At 37.7% G+C, this 22,651-nt stretch overlaps 1 protein-coding gene across 1 annotated transcript in view; it reads left to right on the plus strand.

The window, feature by feature from the left end:
* The window catches only part of LOC108678736, a 64,974-nt gene extending 43,779 nt beyond the window's left edge, over positions 1-21,195 (plus strand). The window contains exons 3-9 of the mRNA XM_047884416.1: positions 2,200-2,355; positions 4,787-4,944; positions 9,083-9,248; positions 9,616-9,711; positions 16,725-16,928; positions 17,766-17,930; positions 18,606-21,195. Coding sequence (XP_047740372.1) covers positions 2,200-2,355; positions 4,787-4,944; positions 9,083-9,248; positions 9,616-9,711; positions 16,725-16,928; positions 17,766-17,930; positions 18,606-19,955 — 2,295 coding nt within the window. The 3' untranslated portion in view covers positions 19,956-21,195. The remainder of the gene's footprint in view (positions 1-2,199; positions 2,356-4,786; positions 4,945-9,082; positions 9,249-9,615; positions 9,712-16,724; positions 16,929-17,765; positions 17,931-18,605) is intronic.
* The last annotated feature ends 1,456 nt before the right edge of the window (positions 21,196-22,651 follow it).

Raw genomic sequence — 22,651 nt, forward strand, 5'->3', positions numbered from 1 at the left:
GAATTTAGTAATGTAAAATTTCAGTTATTATTCCACATAATTTTGACTCATCGATGAACAATTAATATTATACCTTGCTGAAAAGAACTAAAAATAAATTGCCCGTCAATAACCATATGTTAGCAAACTTTAAATTCAAATGCAATGTTCCCTGAGTATCATCAACGCTGATCACTTGTCATGAGAGTTTTTATGGCCCGAAATACGCCAGGTCTGGCTCACATTTTTTACGTATCGTCATTCTCGGAAAAAACACAATTTGAGAAGCTCAACATTGACTGAGTGCTTTCTCATTTGCATGAGGATAAAATCTTTCAATAGCTTTATGGTAATTTTCTCACCTTTGAGACTCCTCGCAGGCATGTAGGAGGAGGTTTTCAGGCGAAAATAGGCCCCATAAATTTGCTCTTTTGACGCAGTTCTGCCAACTTTGCCACTGTTATGAAGAGTCTTTGTCGCGCCGAGTATCTTTTCTTCAGTGCCAGAGAATGGAGCTGTCGCTATATGCGTGCGATGGGTTTTTCTGTCGAATGTTTACTTTCGCCAGCGAAAGTCTCTTGCTTTTGTTTAGTCCTTCTACCAACTTTCGCGAACGAAAGTCTTCTCCGCATCTCCTTCGTCTTACAAACCATCGTCGTTTGGGTGTCAGATATCGATTGCAGCCGATGATGTTTTTCGAAAAATTAAACATTTAGTGATCATATCCTGTGGCCTAGCAATATCCAAAGAATTTTATGGCTTTATAATCCGCTAATGAAGTATTGTTATTATCTCTGGTTTCCTATATTTTGTTTGTATTAATCACAAATCACATAAGAGAATTAAAAAGCAACGAAAATATCGAAAAAATGTATCATATCTTCAATGATATTTTTTCAAGAGCAGCTCCATCATTAGTTAAAGAGTCAATACTACACGATTATTACAATGTTAAACTGTATCGGTTATTATGATTATTGTGGATATGAAACAGACTCGTTAGTCACACATGGTTTTAGTGTAAAGATATGCAAAATTTCCAACATCCCCAATTTTGAAGCCCCGGAGGTGGAAGCTAAAATCTTGAAATCATTTTATAACGCAGGCATGTCGCACTGTTGAGCTAGAGGGCGTAAAACTGAATGAAGGTAACTTAATGTAGATTTTAATTAATTTAATTATTATCTTAATTTAAGAATTTCTTTGTCAATCCAGTCGAATTTTTAGCAATATATTCTAAAAATTGGTAAAAATATTTTGAATTTAAATTAGAACTTCTGCGTAACCAATTATTTTTTTAACACCGTATTATTATTGCATTACTTGAAGAACCCCGGAGCAACTGCTGTCGGTGAGGACCAATTAGTTCTTCAATAAAGGAGGATCAATTAGTTGGCTTTATTAACTAGAAATAAAGGCGAGATAATCCGTTCTGATCACGAAAATTATACAATCTCTGTTTTCGACCCCGAGATGGAATGGCTTTACGTCACCAAACAGAATGATGGTGCTTCCATGATTTGGTTGATCATTCATCCTCATGATCTGGAACGATTACTTTCTAAATTTAAAAAGCGGTTATAAAAATTGATGCATTATTTAAACATTCTCTCTCTATTCAATATTATAATATTATTCCTGCAATTTTCTTCTTATTAATACTTAGCAATATTAATGATTTGCAACCGTTCACGTAATTCTGACCTCAATAATAAAATATTTCTACAATGATAATTACAAGATGAAAATCGCGCAATGGAATATTTTCCGCGCACACCCGAAAGGTTTTAAATTCAAAAGACTCATGCTGGTTCAACGAAGGATCGGACGTGCAGTTTGTGCTAATAAGTTTACTGTTCGTAGCAGTTAAATAAATGACAGAATAAACTAGAAACGGAAAACCTTGTTGCAATGTTTTCCATTTTAATAATTAACTTAATTTGAAAATGTATTTGTCTATCCAGTTGCATTAAGTGACACATCTCAAATGATCACTAAATTATTCCTAAAAAATTTGTCGCATATGAATCGTTGTATTTTTCTAGTTTTAATTTTGTTGTCATGTTTTAATTGTAGTCTCCCATATTAAATTTTCTGTTTCATTCGCAGTTTTTATTTTATATTTCTTCATTTGCAGTTTTTATTTTATATTTCAGTTTTTAATCACAGTTCTAAAATTTTTCTTGAATGAACTATTTAACAAATGTTGCGTATGTGCAGGCGAGCGTTGCGGTTGACCTGCGTTCTCGGCCGCCGTCGTTCAGCCGCGTGCGGTTGGGGGTGCGGGCGTCGTACGCGCCCGTGCAGCTGCCGCTCGAGTGCGACGCTGCCGTGCCTAGACTCTGGAGAATCAAAGCCTTCACTGAGACGCTGAAGGTAAAAACAATAGATCTTGATGTTAAATTAATAATTTAAAGTCGTTTGATGACGGCATGTAACAGATATCATCAAGTTCCTCCCAGACTCTAGAGTATCAAGGCCTTCACAGAGACGCTGCAGGTAAAAACAATAGATCTTGATGTTAAATTAATAATTTAAAGTCGTTTGATGACAGCATGTAACAGATATCATGAAGTTCCTCCTAGACTCTGGAGAATCAAAGCCTTCACTGAGACGCTGAAGGTAAAAATAATAGATGTTAATATTAAATTAATAATATATAGGTGTTTGATCATGGCAGGTAGCAGATAACATTGCGTTTTTGTTGATATTTACGAATTAAAGTTCTGAAATAAATTTTCCGATGCAAAAGGTGTAACGATCTTCTGATTTATGACATGGAGTAAAATTTCAAATTAAAAATGTAAAGATAAGCAATTAATGTCCGTTTATGCGAAACCCAAAGAAAAAACGTAAATAGATTAGAAATCAAGTGTATATAAATTTCCACATTATAACTGCTGCAAATAATATTTCACGCGAACTCAATGCTCTGATTTCATAAAATGCGGAATAACTCTTCCCGACCTTCTAATGTATACACTGGCTGAATTTATAATGTATACATTATATCTAATGTATATTGTATATTGTTGTGCCTCAGTAACGCCAATTTTGTCGAAACAGCTTTTAAATTTAATTCCCTCCCCGATTTGAAAAAATATGAATTTTATTTGGAGCTTAAATTTCTATATTTGTTCAAAATAGCCAAGCAATAATTTGAATTTTTTCGATGCAGTGAGGCAATATTTCTTCACGCTAATAGAATGGAGAAAAATAGCCTAGTACCTATAAGTAAACTACCGGCCTGAGGTCACTCAAGCATGGAACCGGAAGTTTGGAAGTTAAACAGAAAGTTTCAAAGTTTAAAAGAGCTCAAGAACTTGATGGTTGCGCCAAATTGTGGCTTAGGTCTCGATTTAAACCAAACTAGACCATGTCTTCAAGACTTGAAGGCGCTCTAAATAAAAAACAGTTTTTCATCCTCATATGGTAAACACTTAATTTCGGTAGAAAAAATCACAGATTATTTCTATTTTTTATGTTTTTTTTATCAGGGATTACTAATCCAGAGTCTTCACAAATTTATTGATGAAGACAATCCTGAGGTAAATAAACCTGCTATGAATAGGGAATTCCAATAGTATACAAGATTTATCAGTAATTCAATGAAAAAATGTGAGAATTTTGTCACTTTGTATTCCTAAGAAGGCTACTCTGACCTCTGGTGAATCAATTACAGAAGCCCGAATACTGGAATACTTTAACGAGAACCTACAAATGATAATCTTAGGGCATTACAAAAGATCCCCGAGCCTAAAAACTTCGTTGTTGCAATGGTTTCTTTTTTTATTTGCTCTTCCTAACGATTTATTTGCATGCACGCTAGCCTTGTTTGTCTTGCTGGCTATCACAGGGCACAATCTGACTGTCGCTCCCTTGACTTTCTATTTAAATGGCGCGGTCGGACCATCCGACAAGCGCATTTATCCCAATGGAGGAAGAGCAAACTGAGTGAGTGAGTCGAAGACGTCCTCGCTTTGTTTGCCTGATAAGAAATGACGGAAGACCGCTGACATCAGCACGGCGCTGGCCACACAACGGATGACTGACTTAGGTCGCTGACACACTCGCACAAAAAACATAGCAAAGTTCAATTCATCACGGAATGTTCAAATCAATGAAAGTGGGAAAAGCTGCGGGAATTCAATTTGAAATAAATTTATGCAACCAAACTTGAATAGCAAATAAATCCTGCATCTTTATGCCATTTCAATAATTAGAAAACAAATTGTTGCTTCTGTCTTTTTTTGAAAATTCAGATTAATTTGAAATCCGAATTCGGCTGACCCTACACAAGTGAATTTTTTTATATTGAATTCTGAAAGTTGCGCGTCTTCTCAGTGCTGGTGGCCGCGATGATGATTTCCTTATTCAACGCGTTATTCATCATTAATATAACTCGGATCCCCCAGTGCCGCACAGCAGCGAGTTCATCATTAAATTGATGCGCGTCTCACCAATAGTGGCTGTATTGTCTTCTAATTCACTTATGATTTGCGTGTAATATGACTACAATTTCGTTATTGATGCACAGGAAATAGAAATTTGACGCATATTCATTCATCAATGAACATCGGTGAAGGTGCTTCTAATATGTCATGAAACAGGATGTCTTACTGGGTGATAGGATCTGATCTTCTGGGCGCTGATAGGACCCTCTCCGGATCTTCGTTACTTCTGCTAGGATCTGATCTTTTCGCTGTGTGTTATGGTCGATTTTTGACCATCAATCTCAGCCCGACAGGAATATTTCTACGTACCAGTGGCAGATGGTTACCTCCCAATCATTTGGTTGCGGTCTCAGGCTGGTTGCGAGAGCGTGGTGTGGTGGCTGGTGGCTTGGGTCGCTCACTGGGCGCTACCGAGAGGCTGGGCGACGCGCCTCCTCGCCTCACTAGCCTCACGAGGGTCTCTGCTTTACGCCTCTTTACCAGGGCCTCACAACGCGCTTCAAGTTGCAGGGTGAGGAAACTTAATACTCCAGAGATCAATGTACATATGTTCTACTTCTTCCTCTGTTTATAATGCTCTTTCTGCTTAAAGCCATCAGTCCAAAGAAAAAGAATCATGTTCGCTATTAACAGTTCTCCTCTATATTCACATGCTATCTGTGCTGTTCAAAAAATTTGAATGTCTTTCATTGATAAATGGGCAAAAAATAACAATGAAAAAAAGTAATTTTAATACGTAATAGCACCTGTCATGACAAATCTACGGATTTTAATACCTGCATTTAAATATCTCTAAAGATGTGAATTCAAAGGAGAGAGAACTTTTCTAAACTGACCAGCAATTTACTTGCGCTCTTAGTAGGTTAATTTTTTAGAATATTAGTAAGATTGAAGTTTAATCCAAAAATTAAGGTAATGTGGTTTTTGCTTTATCTGCAAAGATTTTTCTAAGTAAGTGCACGCTCAGACCTTCCACTTCCGCATTATATTTTGGGTGAAATTGTGAAGCAATCTTCACGCTACTTCCTACGCCATAAATTGAATTTAACAAAATCTGTTCACAAGCATTTTTAAACTCAAGAAATTTGACCTGAAATGAAAGCTAGAAGAAAATGCTCAACATTTATCATAAATAAATTATGCGATGATCACAAATAAGCTCTGCTGCAACTAAACAAGCTTGTGCTTTTTTGTACATCTGATTTTGCATCGTCAAAATATTTAAAGCCTAGACTGGAATACTCTTTGCCTTCCACTCCCATCTTTTATAATATAATTGTGAAAATGATACGTAATAATAATAATATACTTATCTATATGTATATGTAAAATATATCTCTCATCATAAAATTAAAAAAAAATCAGTAAACAAACTTTATGTGAGAAGAGTCCCTCCTTGAAGGTACTAAATGAAATTAAAAATTCTATCGATCGTTTATCATTGGACTTTATTAACAATGGGATTCTCACCTGTACATAGGCTTAGTTCACTGCAGATTTAATTGCGTTCAGTGAGTTCACAACAAGAGACAAGAAAGTCCAGGTAATAAATTCAAGAAATTTTCTCTGTGTGAGTTGAGATCCAAGGAAGACTGGCAGCCTTGCCTTGATTTTCTCTTTGTGGAGAATAACAAAGGCCTCTGTGGACGTGTCGCACGTTGCGTCTGCCTCCGCATCGCCAATGTGCGCAATATCGACTTTTCCTTTGACTACTAATGGAATGCTTGTACTTGGAATTTCTTTAATGAATTACCGCTTTCTTTAGAATTAATGTAAATTTCGCATGAAAATACTGTTATAGGAATTGCAAGGGCTCTAATTTTGTTGTTTAATGTCGGTTGTATACATCTAAGTCTCGTGAATATTATATATTTGATAACATTGAAAATATGAAAATTAGAGATAATGTTATAAATGCATTCTTAATATTTGACTTGATCACCCTAAACTTCTCAACGATAAGTTATTATTATCATTGATACTAAATCTATTCTGAATGATATAATTTAGTGACTACGCATCCCTATAGCCCCGTTGACAAGAAGTCGACAATGGCAAAAAGAAAACTACAAGGAAAGCAATCGCGTTCTTACATTTTTCGTAAAATAACAATTTACTACGCCGCCTAACGGACACTGTCAACGCACAAAATTAATTTCATATACGAGAGAAAATTTGTAATCGAGAAGAAATTTCACTGCATTAAGAGACCGGAAGATGGCCGTGAAGTCGTTCAGCAAAACTATATTTTATTATTGAGGGCGAACATTTCAACGAAGTGATCCAAACTCCATCAGCGCGAGATAATTAAGCCGATAAGTCATTTCTGCCACCGAGCTCCGATTCTCCGAGGATTAATGAGTGCAACTTTGGTGATCTTGAAGACTTTCTTACGACGTCCTGTCAGATTTCTTCCGACAATCTGTGGCTTTCACAGCCGTTATTTTGTATGCCGACAAATAATGACCCGCGGCTCAGTTACATTCGAAGGCAGGCATCATCAAGACTTTATGAATGAGATGAAAACTTCGAAGGAGAACAAAACCAGCTTGAAATTTGCAAAAAGTCCATCTTCAACGGAAGAAAGTCATATTGTTAGTCATCTCATCTGTTCCTTATAAAAAATTCCATGTGGGAAAATCAATAATGATTAAATTTTTCGTTCTTATAGAGATGAAGATCAGTAGCGGTAAATACAATGCAAATCTTGGCTTTATTCATCAATTCCATGAATGCACTAACATCACAGGCAGAATTTATCAACACGGTCACTGCACTGAGATCAGCAAATTTATTTATTTACGCAGCGAATTTAATATTATCAAAAGCCGAATTTATCAACGTGATGAATGCATTAAATCAACGGTTTAATTTATCAACCGAACTTACGTGCACATTGATCAATGAAAGATCCTCAACAACTGCCTACTTGTTGGAGCTCGATATTTCAAGGACGCTTTTGGCAGATTTTCCGAATTGCTTTACGTCCCAGAACATTTCAGAAGTCATTCTGCTCGACGCTCCTCTATCTAAATTAACGTTAAATCTTATCCAATTTCGGATCAAGGTCGCAAAAGGAATCCAATGCTGCTGTGAAATCAGTTGACGTATACGATTCACGGCAGCTTCTAGTATAATTGCTTAAGTCTATTGAAAGAATTTTCTCAAATATAGAACCGTGTACAACAAAAAATTGTGTATCTATTCAAAGTGAAATGGCAGCAAATATTTTCATCGACTAAGAAAAAAATTTACAAAAATGAAAATATACTAGGAAACGTTTCAAAATGTTCCATTAAAGCAGAAATGGCAGCAAATATTTTCATCGACTAAGAAAAAAATTTACAAAAATGAAAATATACTAGGAAACGTTTCAAAATGTTCCATTAAAGCAGACTTTAGACGCCATGCATGCAATTTCCATTTCACATTTCCTCGGTTCCTGCCATCTGAATTACAGCTTCGCCGACCCCTGGAATTCACAAGCGCTTGAAAAGCTTCCGTGGAAGCCGTCGAGTGAAGAGTTGCTTCCTGAGTAATGAAGGTACTCTGAGTTGTCCTGCAAATCAAACGAGCTGAGCTACGGCGCTGAAATACCAAAGCAATAGGATGCAGCAGGCATCGCTCCTCTTGCTTTATTGGGCGATTACAGTGAGGATAGAAGCTTGATTTTAAAAAAATGGTATCTAATTTTTCCGTGAATCAAAGAGTTGGGTGCATTCTTCATCAAGATAAGGCTGAACCAAGACATAAAACAACTTATTATGCTATCAAATAATTATTAGAATTTACCATTTTTTCGTTTGAATGGCTAATTCTACCTGTGAATTCTGACTTTGGATTATAAGGTAAAATTTTAGTCGAAACATATAATTTCTTCACAGTTCTACCCAGTAAGTGTTTCACACAAGACTTGAATTCAATTAATTACAGATTTGCTAAAATAAATGCGAGCAACCAAATCTGAAAAAATTATTGTCAAAGACAAAATGAAGATTGTTCCCGTCGTTGGAAATCGCCACGGTCCCTTCAAGATTCTTGTGTTCGTGTCACCAGCCGAAGAATTTAAGGGAACTACGCAGTCCGCTCACGCCACGGTCGTTCGATTGCGTGCCCGAGGCGAACAGGTTTCGCTCGTTTCAGAAGCGCGGCAATGGACTTCGGCGCATTGCCATGGCGCCCGGCAGCCTCGTATGAAAGCTTCTCCGCCCAAATCTACTCCTATGACTTTTCCAAAATCCTGTTTTTTCTATAAGATTTTTTCCAGCTGCGTCTAATGCACATTCATGATAGACGAACACGGATTATGTTTATTGCTATGGTTCACAAATTCCTTGAGTTAGGAATGGTGAAGCGCAACTGCACTCCTATCGTTAGCGGTAAAAATAATTTTTTTTTGTGACCTCACGAATATTTGTCATTTTGAAGCGTGTGATGTAAGTTTGTGCCCTAACACGGCTGTGCAGGTACTCCGTGAAGCACGTGTACACGGCCGTGTGATGTAAGTGTTCTAACACGTCTGTGCAGGTACTCCGTGAAGCGCGTGTACACGACCGTGTGATGTAAGTGTTCTAACACGTCTGTGCAGGTACTCCGTGAAGTGCGTGTACACGACCGTGTGATGTAAGTGTTCTAACACGGCTGTGCAGGTACTCCGTGAAGCACGTGTACACGGCCGTGCCACCCACTCACTGGCCCGTGACCGTGTCCGTGGTCACGTACGCTAACCAGGTGCACATCAGCTGCACGGTGCGCCGCGACGTCTTCAGGTGCACTGCCCTCGCCAAGTCCATTCTCAAGTACACAGAGCGGCAGGTTAGTGGAAACTCCTGTGTTTAATGTATATTTAAACAATTCAAATTCACAGGATTTGCTTGCTTAAGGTGGAATGTTGCATGATTTAATTATGTTGGAGTGTGTCGTCTCCCTATAAGTCCGTTTAAATATTTGAAAACTATGCGCGCGGGCAGTTTCTTCAATGCTAATTTTTGTAAGTGATCGCTCTGAGATGAAATCAAACCGTACATCCTTTTCTTAATCATTCATAAATAATTAAGAATTTAGAGTTTAGTAAAATGTCTGAATAATTCTGAATGGGATATAAATTTAAAAATGAAACGGCTGTTATTTAATGTAAGAAAAAGTCTCTTCATGTTATTAATTCAGTCAATCTTAATCTTAGATTTATGGACCTCACCCAGACCTGAGTATCAACAGCCTCAAGTCGACATGTGTCCCTTGTCGCGCTGCAGCAGCATTAACAACCTGTAGTGTCATCGTCTGAGCTCAATCAGAACCTGACCTCAGATGTCACTCGTGTTTATTCGGGTGTCGGAGGCTCTCAGTTCGCTGCCTCCTATAATAACTTGATTACTCATGTGATAACACTCCTAGACGTTACAATCTCTGGGCTCCATCTTGTTCGAAGACCACGAATACTTTAAATTGATCTTTTATTATATAGTTTCGATAATTTGACTAAATAATTTTGATTGGACAGTGATTTATAGAACAGTTTCAATGCTCGGTCTAGCGCACCATTACATGTCAAAGATTTGTTTTCTTCATGAATTCGTGAAAGGCTCACGAATTAAATCATTATTGTTATCATTATGTATTATTGCATGGTAAGCGAATTTTCTGGGCAGTAAATTTTTAGCTTATGTACAACACGTTCTTGGCTCCCCAAATCAATGACGAATTATTCAAAACTACGACAATCGATGTAATAAATCACCTCGTATTGTTTGATATGCCGTGATTTAATAGGCTCCTGCATGCATTCAAGTATTTAAATATTATCTCCCGTAACTCCAGCGTGTATTGCTTTGAATTTGTTTTCAGAGGTCGCGATTTGTCTAAGAGTACAGAATATATTATTTCTCTAGCTTTGGCCAATTATTGTGCGACGTCGTTTGAAAAAATTTGATGTCACCCTTTGAGCTTCAGAAAACTAGTGAATTTAGTTCTCTTGAATTGACGATTCAAACAAAACAAATATCAGGTTCTAGTAGTTATGAACATGAATCTTCTGCATTTTCTAATCATCAGTCGGACAGCAAGGTTAAGCGATGCCAACTTTCTTCATATTGACCTTGGTTATAACTTCATCATAATATAGCACCAAACAATTCCGCAATATATACATATAATGGAATAAATTTCTTTATTGCCTTACGCGTCCGGAACATCACAAGGTCTGCTGTAGAGTTAACTTTTAACACCTGCACTGTGGCTCAGGCGGTCTCGTTTATTCCCACGGAAAAGATCTTATCCGACTTGAGTAATAAATTCCTTGCCCAGTTTAAGCGGCAGAAACTCGCACGGAAAAACTGTGTTTTGTCGTCTTCCTTTTCCATGCTTTGCATTTACTATTTAATTTCCATCTAAAGTTGCTCTTTTTGTGTCCACAAAACTTTTGTGTTTCCCCATTGCAAAGTTTGTATATATTTAATAATCATTTTACTTGCAGTGACTGTAAAATATTTACCGATACGACACACTGAAAGGTCATCGCAAAAAAGTGCTAATCTTGAACGATCCTGAGAAAAGCAAACTACCTTTTAAAAAAAATTATTTGAATATTAACGTAAATTATTTATAAATGGTTATAAATCCTATAATTGTTATATTTTTTCAGCATTAACGCTCATATGCCCTACAAGCTAAAATTACATTCAACTCATAATTCCACCATCCTGATCAAAAGCCTTGTTTTATTCATTGAAGGAGAACCGTAATCGTTCGCGCCGCAAGAAATGGCGAAAGAACCCGCAGCAATTGTCGGGAAATTCGGTTTAGTGCGCCGGTGCAGCGGCGCTTCATTGCGTGGTTTGAACTCGAGTAAAGCCCTGTTATGGAGGAATGCATTAGAAGTGCGGCGGGTAATTGGAATGTAAGAGCACTGAGGTTCTTTTAATGGAGTCTTGAGATGGCCTTCAAGAAGACATTGAATTGTTAAAGGCACGATAAAGATCGACCATGTGAGCGGTCGCCTAGGCATCCAGGTGAGCTGCTCGCGCCAGCCTCGCTGGTGACGGCAGCTTTAACGCTGCTGCTGTTGCTGCCGCAGCTGTAGCTGCTGTTGCTGCTGCTGTTGCTGCTGCTGTTGTTGCTGCCGCAGCTGTAGCTGCTTTTGTTGCTGCAGCTGCCACTGCAGCAACTGATAGAGCTGTTACAAAGTCAAGCTGTTATATTGCTGCAGCAGAAATTTCAGATATCGTAGTGCGTTGTTATGTTCGAGCTGAAAACTTCAGAAAAAGTCAGCAAAAAATATTGGAATTCAGCGCTTGATCTTAATTTTAATGCCCAAACATATTTAATCACTGAATTACGAGTTGAAACTTAATCTCAACTTCACTTCGACTAAACAATTTATAGTCCGCAAATGTTTAAGATTGATTAATTACGCTGTACAAGCAACATCACTAATTTTTCAAAAATGGAGATCGAAATCACTCGTACAGTTTCACTTGTTTTATTTTCAGTCGATTTCTGGTTCTGTTAATTGCTGCGGGATGCAAGAATTCACCGGCGACCGGTCGTTTGTTCTGCTGCAAGCCGTGCAGCGGGCATCATTTGTCCTGATTTACTGATGAAAAGCTTCTGCCAGCGAGGCTCGTTCTCTGCCCTACGGAAATTTCAGAATTTCCAGCGATCTAAACAGACCTGGAATTAGGGCCATGGCTTCTCCTAAAGTCATGGTATCTTTCTTAGTTTAATCTTTCCTGAAGGACGTTTGTTGAAAATATTCTGCACAACATTGTTCTTTATTAAAAACATGGTAAATAATACGAGAAAAAAGATTTTTCAAATGTGAAGAACCATCAAGAAAAGATTTCTTTACTGCATGCCTGATCGAATAATGAATATTTCTTAGCCTGATGTACAAAAATGCAGCGAGGACATTGGTACCAAATTGTCAAAAAATTTTGGCTTGGCGTCTAAATACTTTCCAGTTATTTTTTATAGTGAGGTTTGAAACGATTGTTTCACAGCCGAAATATAAAGTTACATTACGATTACACTGATTCACTTACGTCAACTAGATGGAATTTCTTGCCATGAAATTCAATTGTCCAAATTTTCGTAGAACTCCCAGCAAATTTATTTTATTCATAGAAAATTTTTCATTATAATTTTTATTGTGACCGAGTGACTGACGGCGCGCAATTCGAGCTAAAGTTGAAATTTTACGATAACTCTTTCCTCCCTGAGGAAAGTTATTATGAATTCACCATAAATGTGTAGAATTATAAAAGAACATTACCTTAAATATGCGCTGTTGTAAAAGTACCTCATCATGAAAGTGTTCAGTTATATGAGTACTTCTCCATATGTATTTGCATAGTTGTACATGTGCATGTACTTCACCATAAATATGTAGAGTTATACAAGTATATTTCACTTTATTTGTACTGTTATTCATTGGTTCTATGTGTAAATCTGGCAGTTTAACATTAATCACAATGCGTTTACTTTCTTACTCAATGCTATTATACTCAATGCGATCAATCATCATGCTTTTTACTTTCTTACTCAATGCGATTAATTCTTTCAAACTTTCTGATGGAGTCAGGAACGAACAATGAAAGCCATTCCCGCCGGCTAGTATCTATATTTCTTTATGAATGCAATAAAGTTTTGAAGTTAGATTATTTTTAATGGCCTTGTGAAAACAATTGTGTTAAAAATAATACCTTGGCTACAATCGAAGTTAAAAGATAAAATTTGGGGTCCAGAGAATTTCTACGAAATAAACAATTTCACGTTTTACCTGCTATCTTAACTGTGTCGATCGAAAATAAAAAGAAATTATTTTCTAATGAAATTCAATATTTTCATGTGTGAATCAAAATTTGCACAAAGTGATCGATTTTCATATGGGCTTACAATTTTCGTATGAGAGCGAGATTTTACAGGAAATTTCGTTTTTTTATGTAGTTCGAACTTCGCACGAAAGTCTTTGTTCTTGATTTTCGCAAGGAGCATATATTTTACAAGGGAGCCCAATTTTCTCACGTAAGCTCGACTTTCACACGAAAGCACAATTTTCATACGAAAACACAATTTTCGCATGAAGCTAAATTTTCATACGGAAGCACAATTTTCATACGAAAGCTCAATTTTCATACGAAAGCACAATTTTCATGCGAAAGCTCAATTTTCATACGAAAGCACAATTTTCATACGAAAGCTCAATTTTCATACGAAAGCACAATTTTCATGCGAAAGCTCAATTTTCATACGAAAGCTCATTTTTAATACGAAAGCTCAATTTTCATACGAAAGCTCAATATTCATACATAAGCTCAATTTTCACAGAGACACTCAATTTTCACGGGAAAGCTTCATTTTTAAAAGTAAGCTCCATTTTCACAAGGAAGCTCAATTATCATATGAAAGTTCTACATCCGCAAGAAAGGTCGATTTTCGTAATAAACCACAATTTTCTTATGAAAGAGCGATTCCCGCAAAAAAGCTAAATTTTCACAAGAAAGTTCGATTATAACAAGGAATCTCGATTTCCAAAGGGAAGCTCGATCTTCACATTACAGCTTGATTACCAAAAGAAAGCTCGATTTTCACAGGAAAAATCCATTTGCACAAGAAAGTTAAATTTCCATAAGAAAGATCGATTTTCACAAGAAATCTCGATTTTCAAAATAGGTTATATTTGTGCAATAAATCTCGATTTCTACAAGAAAGCTCGTTTATCACAACATATCTCGATTTGCACAATAAAGAGTGATTTTCACAAGAAATTTCAATTTTTCACAAAAAAACTCGATTTTCACACGGTTTCCATCAACAGATTCCGGACGCCAATGAGTGTCTCTGAAGCTCTCGCGGTATTCCCATCCACGGAATTCTTCGTTGAGGATCCTAAACGGTATTCCAGCTACCAGTAAACGGAGGATATTCGACCCACCGTATCTCGCCCCCAACTTTCATTTGGACTGTAAAGCCATGTTTTCACCGAGCTCTGACTTAACGACCAAATTTGTTCTGTCGATGCTGCGAAACAGCGAAGTACAGTAAATTTAGTGCAACCACAATAATGTTAGCTTACAGCAGTTGTCTTCACAAACACGAATTATGAGTCTTACAAAAAGATGTAGCATGAGGTTTTAAAATAGAGTGGTTGAGAAAATAGAAATAAATGAACAAGGAATTGACAATTGGTGGCAAAACCATTGGAAATAAACGAGAGACCAGAGGTACAATAAATTGCCTTTCAAGTCTGCTCAAAATCCATGGCGTTTGTTTCATTACACTTCTCTAGTTATTACGTTCAAGTTCCTTGTTGAGACCTAAATGCGCATGCCTAGTAAAACCATTTTTAGTTATTGAAGACAAAATTTTAAATTATCAATCAAATTTATTCAAGTGCGTCATTGAAAAACATGTAAATACAGTCGTAAACTAGAGGCATAAATTCATTTTCGAGGGGCCATAATACATATAAGAAATGAGTGTTCGTCGTAGCACCAGGCTGGCTGGCACTCCAGGCATAAGCTTTTGTTCGAACATTAAGAAGAAACCCATATCGTATGCGGCGGAGGCCATCGCTGCCAGGGCCTCGAGCTTTGCATGCAGAATTCCCTTCGATAATCTGCGCAATATTTTTGGGAGCGCCACATGGTCATCGGCTGCTCCGGAATGAACGATTGAATCTCTTACCTCTCAAGTGGATCGGCAATTTTATAAGCCAAGTTCTCACTTATACCTAATTTTATTTCACGTGTAGCAGAGAGTTAGGCCTCCTTCAACCCGCCCCACAGTTGTGTGGACATCATCAATTTTGCTCGCGGCTACTCATTTTGGTAGTTTTTTCCGCTGCAGTGGGAGGCAAAAATAACGGCGTGACAGCTTCCCCTTTAGTAACTGACCACCTGCGTGCAGCTGGAGCAGCTTCCTCTTTAGTAACTGACCACCTGCGTGCAGCTGGAGCAGCTTCCTCTTTAGTAACTGACCACCTGCGTGCAGCTGGAGCAGCTTCCTCTTTAGTAACTGACCACCTGCGTGCAGCTGGAGCAGCTTCCTCTTTAGTAACTGACCACCTGCGTGCAGCTGGAGCAGCTTCCTCTTTAGTAACTGACCACCTGCGTGCAGCTGGAGCAGCTTCCTCTTTAGTAACTGACCACCTGCGTGCAGCTGGAGCAGCTTCCTCTTTAGTAACTGACCACCTGCGTGCAGCTGGAGCAGCTTCCTCTTTAGTAACTGACCACCTGCGTGCAGCTGGAGCANCAGCGAGCTGTGCCTTATCAGGATACCTCAGGACGGTCGGGCCGTAGGGGACGGCAGTGAGCTGTGCCTTATCAGGATACTTTAGGACGGCCGGGCCGTAGAGGACGGCAGAGAAAATAAAGAAATTGAAGTTTTTTTCAAGAAAGAAATTTCTTCAATAAAGAAATTAAAGTTTTTTTCAGAAGTTTATAAATATATTCGTAAAATAAGCCTGCGAATTGATTTGATTTTAAAGGAGACATTGGCGTAAATCAACTTAATTCGCTGGTTGTGAGATGTCAGAAAACTTTTGGAATGATCATTACTTGAATTATAAAATAACATTTATAGATCGCAACTCAAATTTCATATGGGTATAAATGGCAAAAACTATTGGTATAAATACAATTCAATCTTGATCGTATTTAAATTTTTTCCCGGAAAAAAATAAAAATGTTTCCACTTGCCCAAATGATTTTCCGGCCGGCAAGGTTTTATTTAGGATGACATACGCCCGTTCTCATCGAAGCAGCTGCATTTGTCCAGCTCGTATTTTACAGTCTGGGCAGAGCATCAATTTCTTGGCTGTCATTGACACGCCTCCTGGGGCTACAGGTCACATTTCCGCCTCACGATGCAAGATTTCTTCTTCGCCGGCTTCACACCCTCACTTCAACTAAATCATCTTCTGCTGGAATCTGACACTAAAAAACAATTTAATTTGTAAAAATTTAGCATGTATCCTATCATGTCACTTTAGAGAAAATAAAAACACCTGTTTACGGTCCGTCTTGTAATTTTTATGGGCGCATTTTAAAAATTTAGGTCATGCTATCCATTTAAAAGTTCATGAGTATTTCTCTGCAGTAATAATATTGCGCCGTTGGCATTGAATCCGAAATTGAGGTTAAATACCAACTTCAATTTAGAGCGTAACAGTTCCCTACCTTATTATCTTTTTAAGAGTAGTTTCTTCCACTTCAAATCGTCAATTTTGTATTTTTCCAAATAGTCATATAATTTGAAAAAATTTGAATTTGCTCTTCAGGGCAATAAAATATTATTGCATTAATGTATTATCCAATTACAGAAACTCAATGCACATTATTGTTTATTGTTGTCACACTGCCCAAGCACGGCAGTTCAAAATGCGCTCCTGAATTACTGTATGCCTTTTTACAGCTGCAAGCAAAACTTTCGGCCGTCCAGCACGAGCTTCACGCTGTGACGGTTGAGTTCGAGCAGATCGACAAAAACCCCGCAAAGGTGACATATTGGCCGCCTCAAAGAATAGTTACTCTTGTCCTTTTGTTATTCTGGGCAGGTTTTTGGTGTATCACTCATACATGCAGTGAACGCATGCAACGGAGCACGCACATATCCGCTGCTATTCAGTAAAATAACGATAAAAAGAGCGAGCTAGCCTTGGATGTGACTAGGTGTCCTGATAAAGAACTGTAGCGTTAATCCAGTTCAAAGTTCATATGCCATTCAACAAACTTGGCATATTTACATGTCTTTATGACATATCCGTTCCTATATAAATTATGTAGATTATATTTTGTAGAGCATCGCCTATTCTTATATTTGCGCGGATATTTAGTTTCGTCCGTTATTTATGCTGCTGTTAGTCGCAAAATGTTATTAAAAGCAATACAAGCAATGTCTTCTTCATGAATAGATTTCGCCTTTGTCAAAACGACCATAATTTATTAATTTACATAAAGAATTCGACAACTAATTGCCAACCATTTATGACATTTTTCGATTTATGAAAATTTTGCTTTATAATATTAAAAATGAGTTCTTTACATTGAAACAATTCATCGCTATTCATTGAACTTAAAGTTAGGATAGTTAAGCCAGCTGAGATACCTTGGCGTTTAAAATAGACTTCACACTGTAATAAATTTTACGCTTGAAAGATTTTACAATTGAGATAGATTTGGGAGTTGAACTCAATATTGCGAATGAAAGAGCGATTCTTTCCTTTTGTTTTGGTTTTGAAAACTGATAAAATACATTTGTGATAGATTGGGTGTTATTTAATAAATTTTGTAAGTTGAGTGAGCAATTCGAGGTCTGAGTAACGTCTCGACTCAGGCGTCTGTGGCTGAAGGAGCGGCGACAGGCGTGTCAGGGGGCCCTGCCCCTCGGGAGGAGCTAGCGACGCGCGTGCAGCTGCTGAAAGAGGAGTTCACGGTGCTGCTGTCGGAGATCCGACGGCGGCGCAGCGTTGGTGATGACGCCACAACGGGCGGTCTGCAGGTGCCGTACTAAACCTACAGAATTTTTTAATACATATATTAGCTGATTTTTAATTATATTTATTTTTACTGCGTTGCTTTCATTTGCTCTATCATTCTTTCCGTCCATGAGCCAGGGGCGGATTTCGTGGAGTTTTGTTTTGCTGTTGTTGTTGTTGCACGCTATTGTTTATTGGAACATTTGATCACTATGTTATGCTTAATAATGCTATATTGTTTGATGGTTAGTTTGAGGAATAATGTTGAAAAAATTTAACGGCAATACTCATGCGAATCAAAAGCGAAATATATCCATGAGTACCAGCATTGATTCTCATTTGAGATTTCGGTCATTGAAACAGGGGCAAAATCCTACATTCATATTCGTATTTTGTTGAAGAGGCTTGAATTGGGGTTTTAACCTGTTTTACTTTTGGGTGTAATTTTTCGTCATAAACCCACATCTGTTTGAATAAGTCACATGGCATTCAACCTGTCATTATCAGATATATTTTTATTTGTATCCAGATAAATAAATACAAAATATGTACATTACTGTTTATATATTTCAAAGTTATGGTTCAGTTTTTGATTTTAGAAATCTTTATGATGGTAATGTCGACAAACTATTTATATTATCAAGAAGACGTACTTTAACTTGTCCCTCTTAACCTGTCTTTAATGTCCCTCTTGTCAGGTTTCCGAAGACGGAGAATTGCGGAGATTTCGCAAGCGATCGTTGACGAACGCATCGGCAAAGATGTCGGTCTCTGCGGAGACCTCGTGCACCGCTCGTCCTTTAACAGCACCAAATTCCACCTCCAACGCCCCGGGGTCATCATCCAGCACCGGCATGAGAGATGAAACTATATTTAATGTATCACTGCAACCGTCTTCTCTAACATCGAAAACAAGTGCAATATCGTGCGATGTTGTTGTGAATCCAAATTCAATTGTTAAATCGACATTATTGACTTCAAATGAGCCTTTATGCTCTTCCGAGGCCAGCGCTGATGATGCAGGGGCTCATCAACTCTGCAATAACATTTCTTCACTCGACAGGAAAAATCCTAGCGCTAAACATGAGACAGGCAATAGCTGTGATAATCAAATTTTTTCCCAAATTTTACAAACCTCTAATTCCTGTAAGCCTTCGTATTCGTCCGGTATAGTGGGAGGTATTCTAAAAACTCCGGTGCTGGATCGCGAATCAAGAGATAGATTATCTAGTCTCTGTCATGCGTCCGGCAAAACGAATTTATCAACTTCAGGGTGCGCTTCTAGCTCTACTTCGATCGTGACTTGGAGAGATCAGGCCGTGAACGGAAAGTGCTCATCGTTAATTCTTGAGAATAATTCCCCTGAATTTAGATTGAATAATAATTCGGCACTGACCGGTGCGCGCACTGCACCACACTCTCTAGCCAACTCTTCTGCATCACTTGCAAATTCAGAGCAACAGGAACAGGGTGACGCCCCGGCCGAGCGTTGCAACAGCACTGGCAAGAGACCGACCCAGCCAAATTTGAGCCAAGAACCGAACAGTAACCTGCAGCGGCCCAAGTCCCAAGGCAATTTATTCCAGCAGGTTAATTTGGCCAACTCGAGCTGCGTGCTCCATCCTATAGCTTGCGTGCCAACCTCCTCCAGCAACAGCACTTCCGTCATATCGAAGGCCATGCAGCGACCGGCCTCCGTCCCGCCAAGGACCATTCATCCTTCCTTGCGCTCCCACTTCGCAATCGAGAAGTCGCACGGAATACAGCCAAGCAGTGCCGTTGTACGGCCATCAGTGCCTGCCCACAAGAAAGTCTCAACTCAACAATACGAGCAAAAATATCCACAACAACCACCACATCAGCCACCTCATCAGCCATCACTTCAACCACAACCATCACATCACCAGCGTCAGCCACTTCAGACACGTCAGCCAATTACTACACCGCTTCTCAGTAGACGGGAAGTCTCGAAGCAGAGTTACCAGCGACTCAACGAACAACCAAAGATGAAATCTCCTTCGAAAAAATTTGAAACAGATATCATGTGACCAGGGATTTCCTTTTATGATGAAGTCTTCACAATGCTACGTAGTGCAGTTTATGATGAAGAAGATTTAAAATGTAAATTTTGGTCAATATAATAAACTCATAAAAAATTAAAATGTCAATCAAGAAATTTAAAATACATTCCATCTCAAACCATTCCAGCTATGATTATAATTTTATAAATGTTGAGGTATTTATCAGTCAGTGTAGAATAAGTGAATAACAAATTTGTTTAGTGATAAGAATACGAGTTTGAATGCCAGATGTTATGCACCGACATGCGCTGAAGAAAGTATGTAAGTGGGCTATATAGACGCACCGGGTGAAATTTAATAATGCATTTAAACTCCTTTGCAAGAATTATCGTTGACCATTCAAGCATATAGACTCGACATTGAATCGTTCGTGATCTAACGAAGAATTTAGTTATATCACATATTTAGTTATCATCAATCACATACTTTTATTACAGTTTTAATTAATTTACTGGTAATTGTGATCAAAAATTACATTCTAGCAGACGTCTTCAGCCGATCGAGGCTCAATAAATCATTTACAATGGAACCTAAATTTCTTATTACTTTTATGAATTCATTCTAAAAATATTTTATTAATCTCCGTTAAATTAATTATAACATTTTCAACGTGAATTTTGAGGAAATCGTTGGAAAAACTGACGCAAAATGAAATGAAGATTAGGTATGAAACTAAACTCACAGCGTTGGGCGCGAAAAAAGTTTCATTTTACAATAATTATTTTACTGTTATGAGACATTTTTTAGAAATATCTTTTGAATCTTCACCATAAACGTAAGTTTTAGCATTACAGTAAATTTTAATGTTACAGTTTCGATGGGAGTGATAGGAAATTGGAGCTTTAAAATTGCGGTGTTTTTGTTATCAATTTTTCATCTCATGAATAATTCTATGTATACCGTCATTCATAGTCCAGAGGATGCCGGTATTCATACTACGCAGGATGCCGGTATTCATGCTAAGACGAAATGAGTCGGAATGTCATGCGATACCAAAGTGTTAAAACATCCCCAGCATCGAGATGGTGATGGTGTGATATTATTTAATATTAATGAATATAATATGTCGGTATCTGTGTATCATGTTACGCGTGATTACCTGTTGTGCTACAAAACATAATTATTGCTCTCTACGCTATATCATGAGTGCACAGTTCGAACATGTACATAATGTGAGGGTATACTTGCTCATGCTAATTAAATAAATGCCTACTGTAATATAAATTTGTATCATTACATAGTACCAAATATTCATCAATATAAGTTAATGTAAGTTGTTCTAATCATTTAGAAATGATCCACGCGATAAATTAACAAATTCCTTGCACGTTTTATATTGCTAAAGTCATTATAGAAATAAATTGGCACGAGTTGCTTAGTATATATAATATGCCAATAAAAATTATTTATTGATAAAAATATAATATTTATTATTCAAGAAAATGAGATCGAATAAAACGACTACTGGTATGTTAGTTTTATCGAAAGGAGGTTAGTTCCTTAGTTGAAAAATCTCTACCGTCATTAATTTAATGCTTCAGAGACAAGCTCATGCTTGATCCACAGAAAAATACACCTTGATTCGTTTAGATAATAAAATAGTGTGTGTCACCTCATGTCTGTGCAATTTGTTCAGAACTGGTGTTTTTCATGAAAAAAGCATTCAAGGGATTTATCTATGAAGTTACTGCGATAAATTCTCCGTTCTAAGAACTGATGACGACCATTTTATTAGAAACAAGTGCTGCTCGCCGATAAGGACTTGCTTCTAACGCCCTTAGTGGCAGCGTTCACACTTCGTGTGCAGCGCACGAATCGTTATCTTGCTGGGAAATTGAACACGTCTTGAACGTACGTCTTTAGAAAGCATATTTATTGAATACACATTACTAAGAAGTACGTCGCTAGAACACAAGTCAGCAGGACACACGTCTCTAAAATGCATGTCCCTAGAACTAACATACCTTGAACGAACTTTTCTTTAACTTAACGTCACCAGAACGAACGTCACTAGACTTCCGATGCTGGTTTATACGTACCCAGAACAAACGTCTCCATCACGAAGGTCTCTATAACGAACGTCCCTAGAACGAAAGTCTGTGGAACGAAAGTCTCTTGAACGAACGTTTCTTGAACACACTTCACCAGAACGAACGTCTCTATAACACAGTAGTTTAAACACACGTTCTGGTCTCAGCCCTGAATTTTTTCATTCATTGTCTTGCGATAGTACATTGAATGGAAATAATTTGTACGCTTCTGACTACAGAATATGTTGAAATATAATTGGCAGATTTAAACATAGCTTAATTGATTGGCAGCTGATAAAAAATTTATTTTTAACATTTTGTTTGACTGAATTCACTCATCCAGTAAGTTGCCTACGTGAGCAGCAAGCTTATTTCAGAAGCAGTAAGCTCAACTCTGCCAGCAAAGTCTTATCAAGATTAGATTTCTTATCTGATCGACTTGGTCTTCTTATGTGCATTAATTATTAAATCTCATGTTAACCTTAAAAAGATTTCGTATTGAAGATACAATGCAGTTCATTGGAGAAAGGGACTACTGCACATGATCATCTTTATCCACCACAGATTGCTGACCGTGAACAGCAATTGTCACCTTGCCAACGGCAATGGTTAGACGCGTTCGCTGAAAGCAAA

This window comes from Hyalella azteca, unplaced genomic scaffold (assembly GCF_000764305.2).
Source record: "Hyalella azteca isolate HAZT.00-mixed unplaced genomic scaffold, Hazt_2.0.2 contig15432, whole genome shotgun sequence".
Taxonomy (NCBI): Eukaryota; Metazoa; Arthropoda; class Malacostraca; order Amphipoda; family Hyalellidae; genus Hyalella; species Hyalella azteca.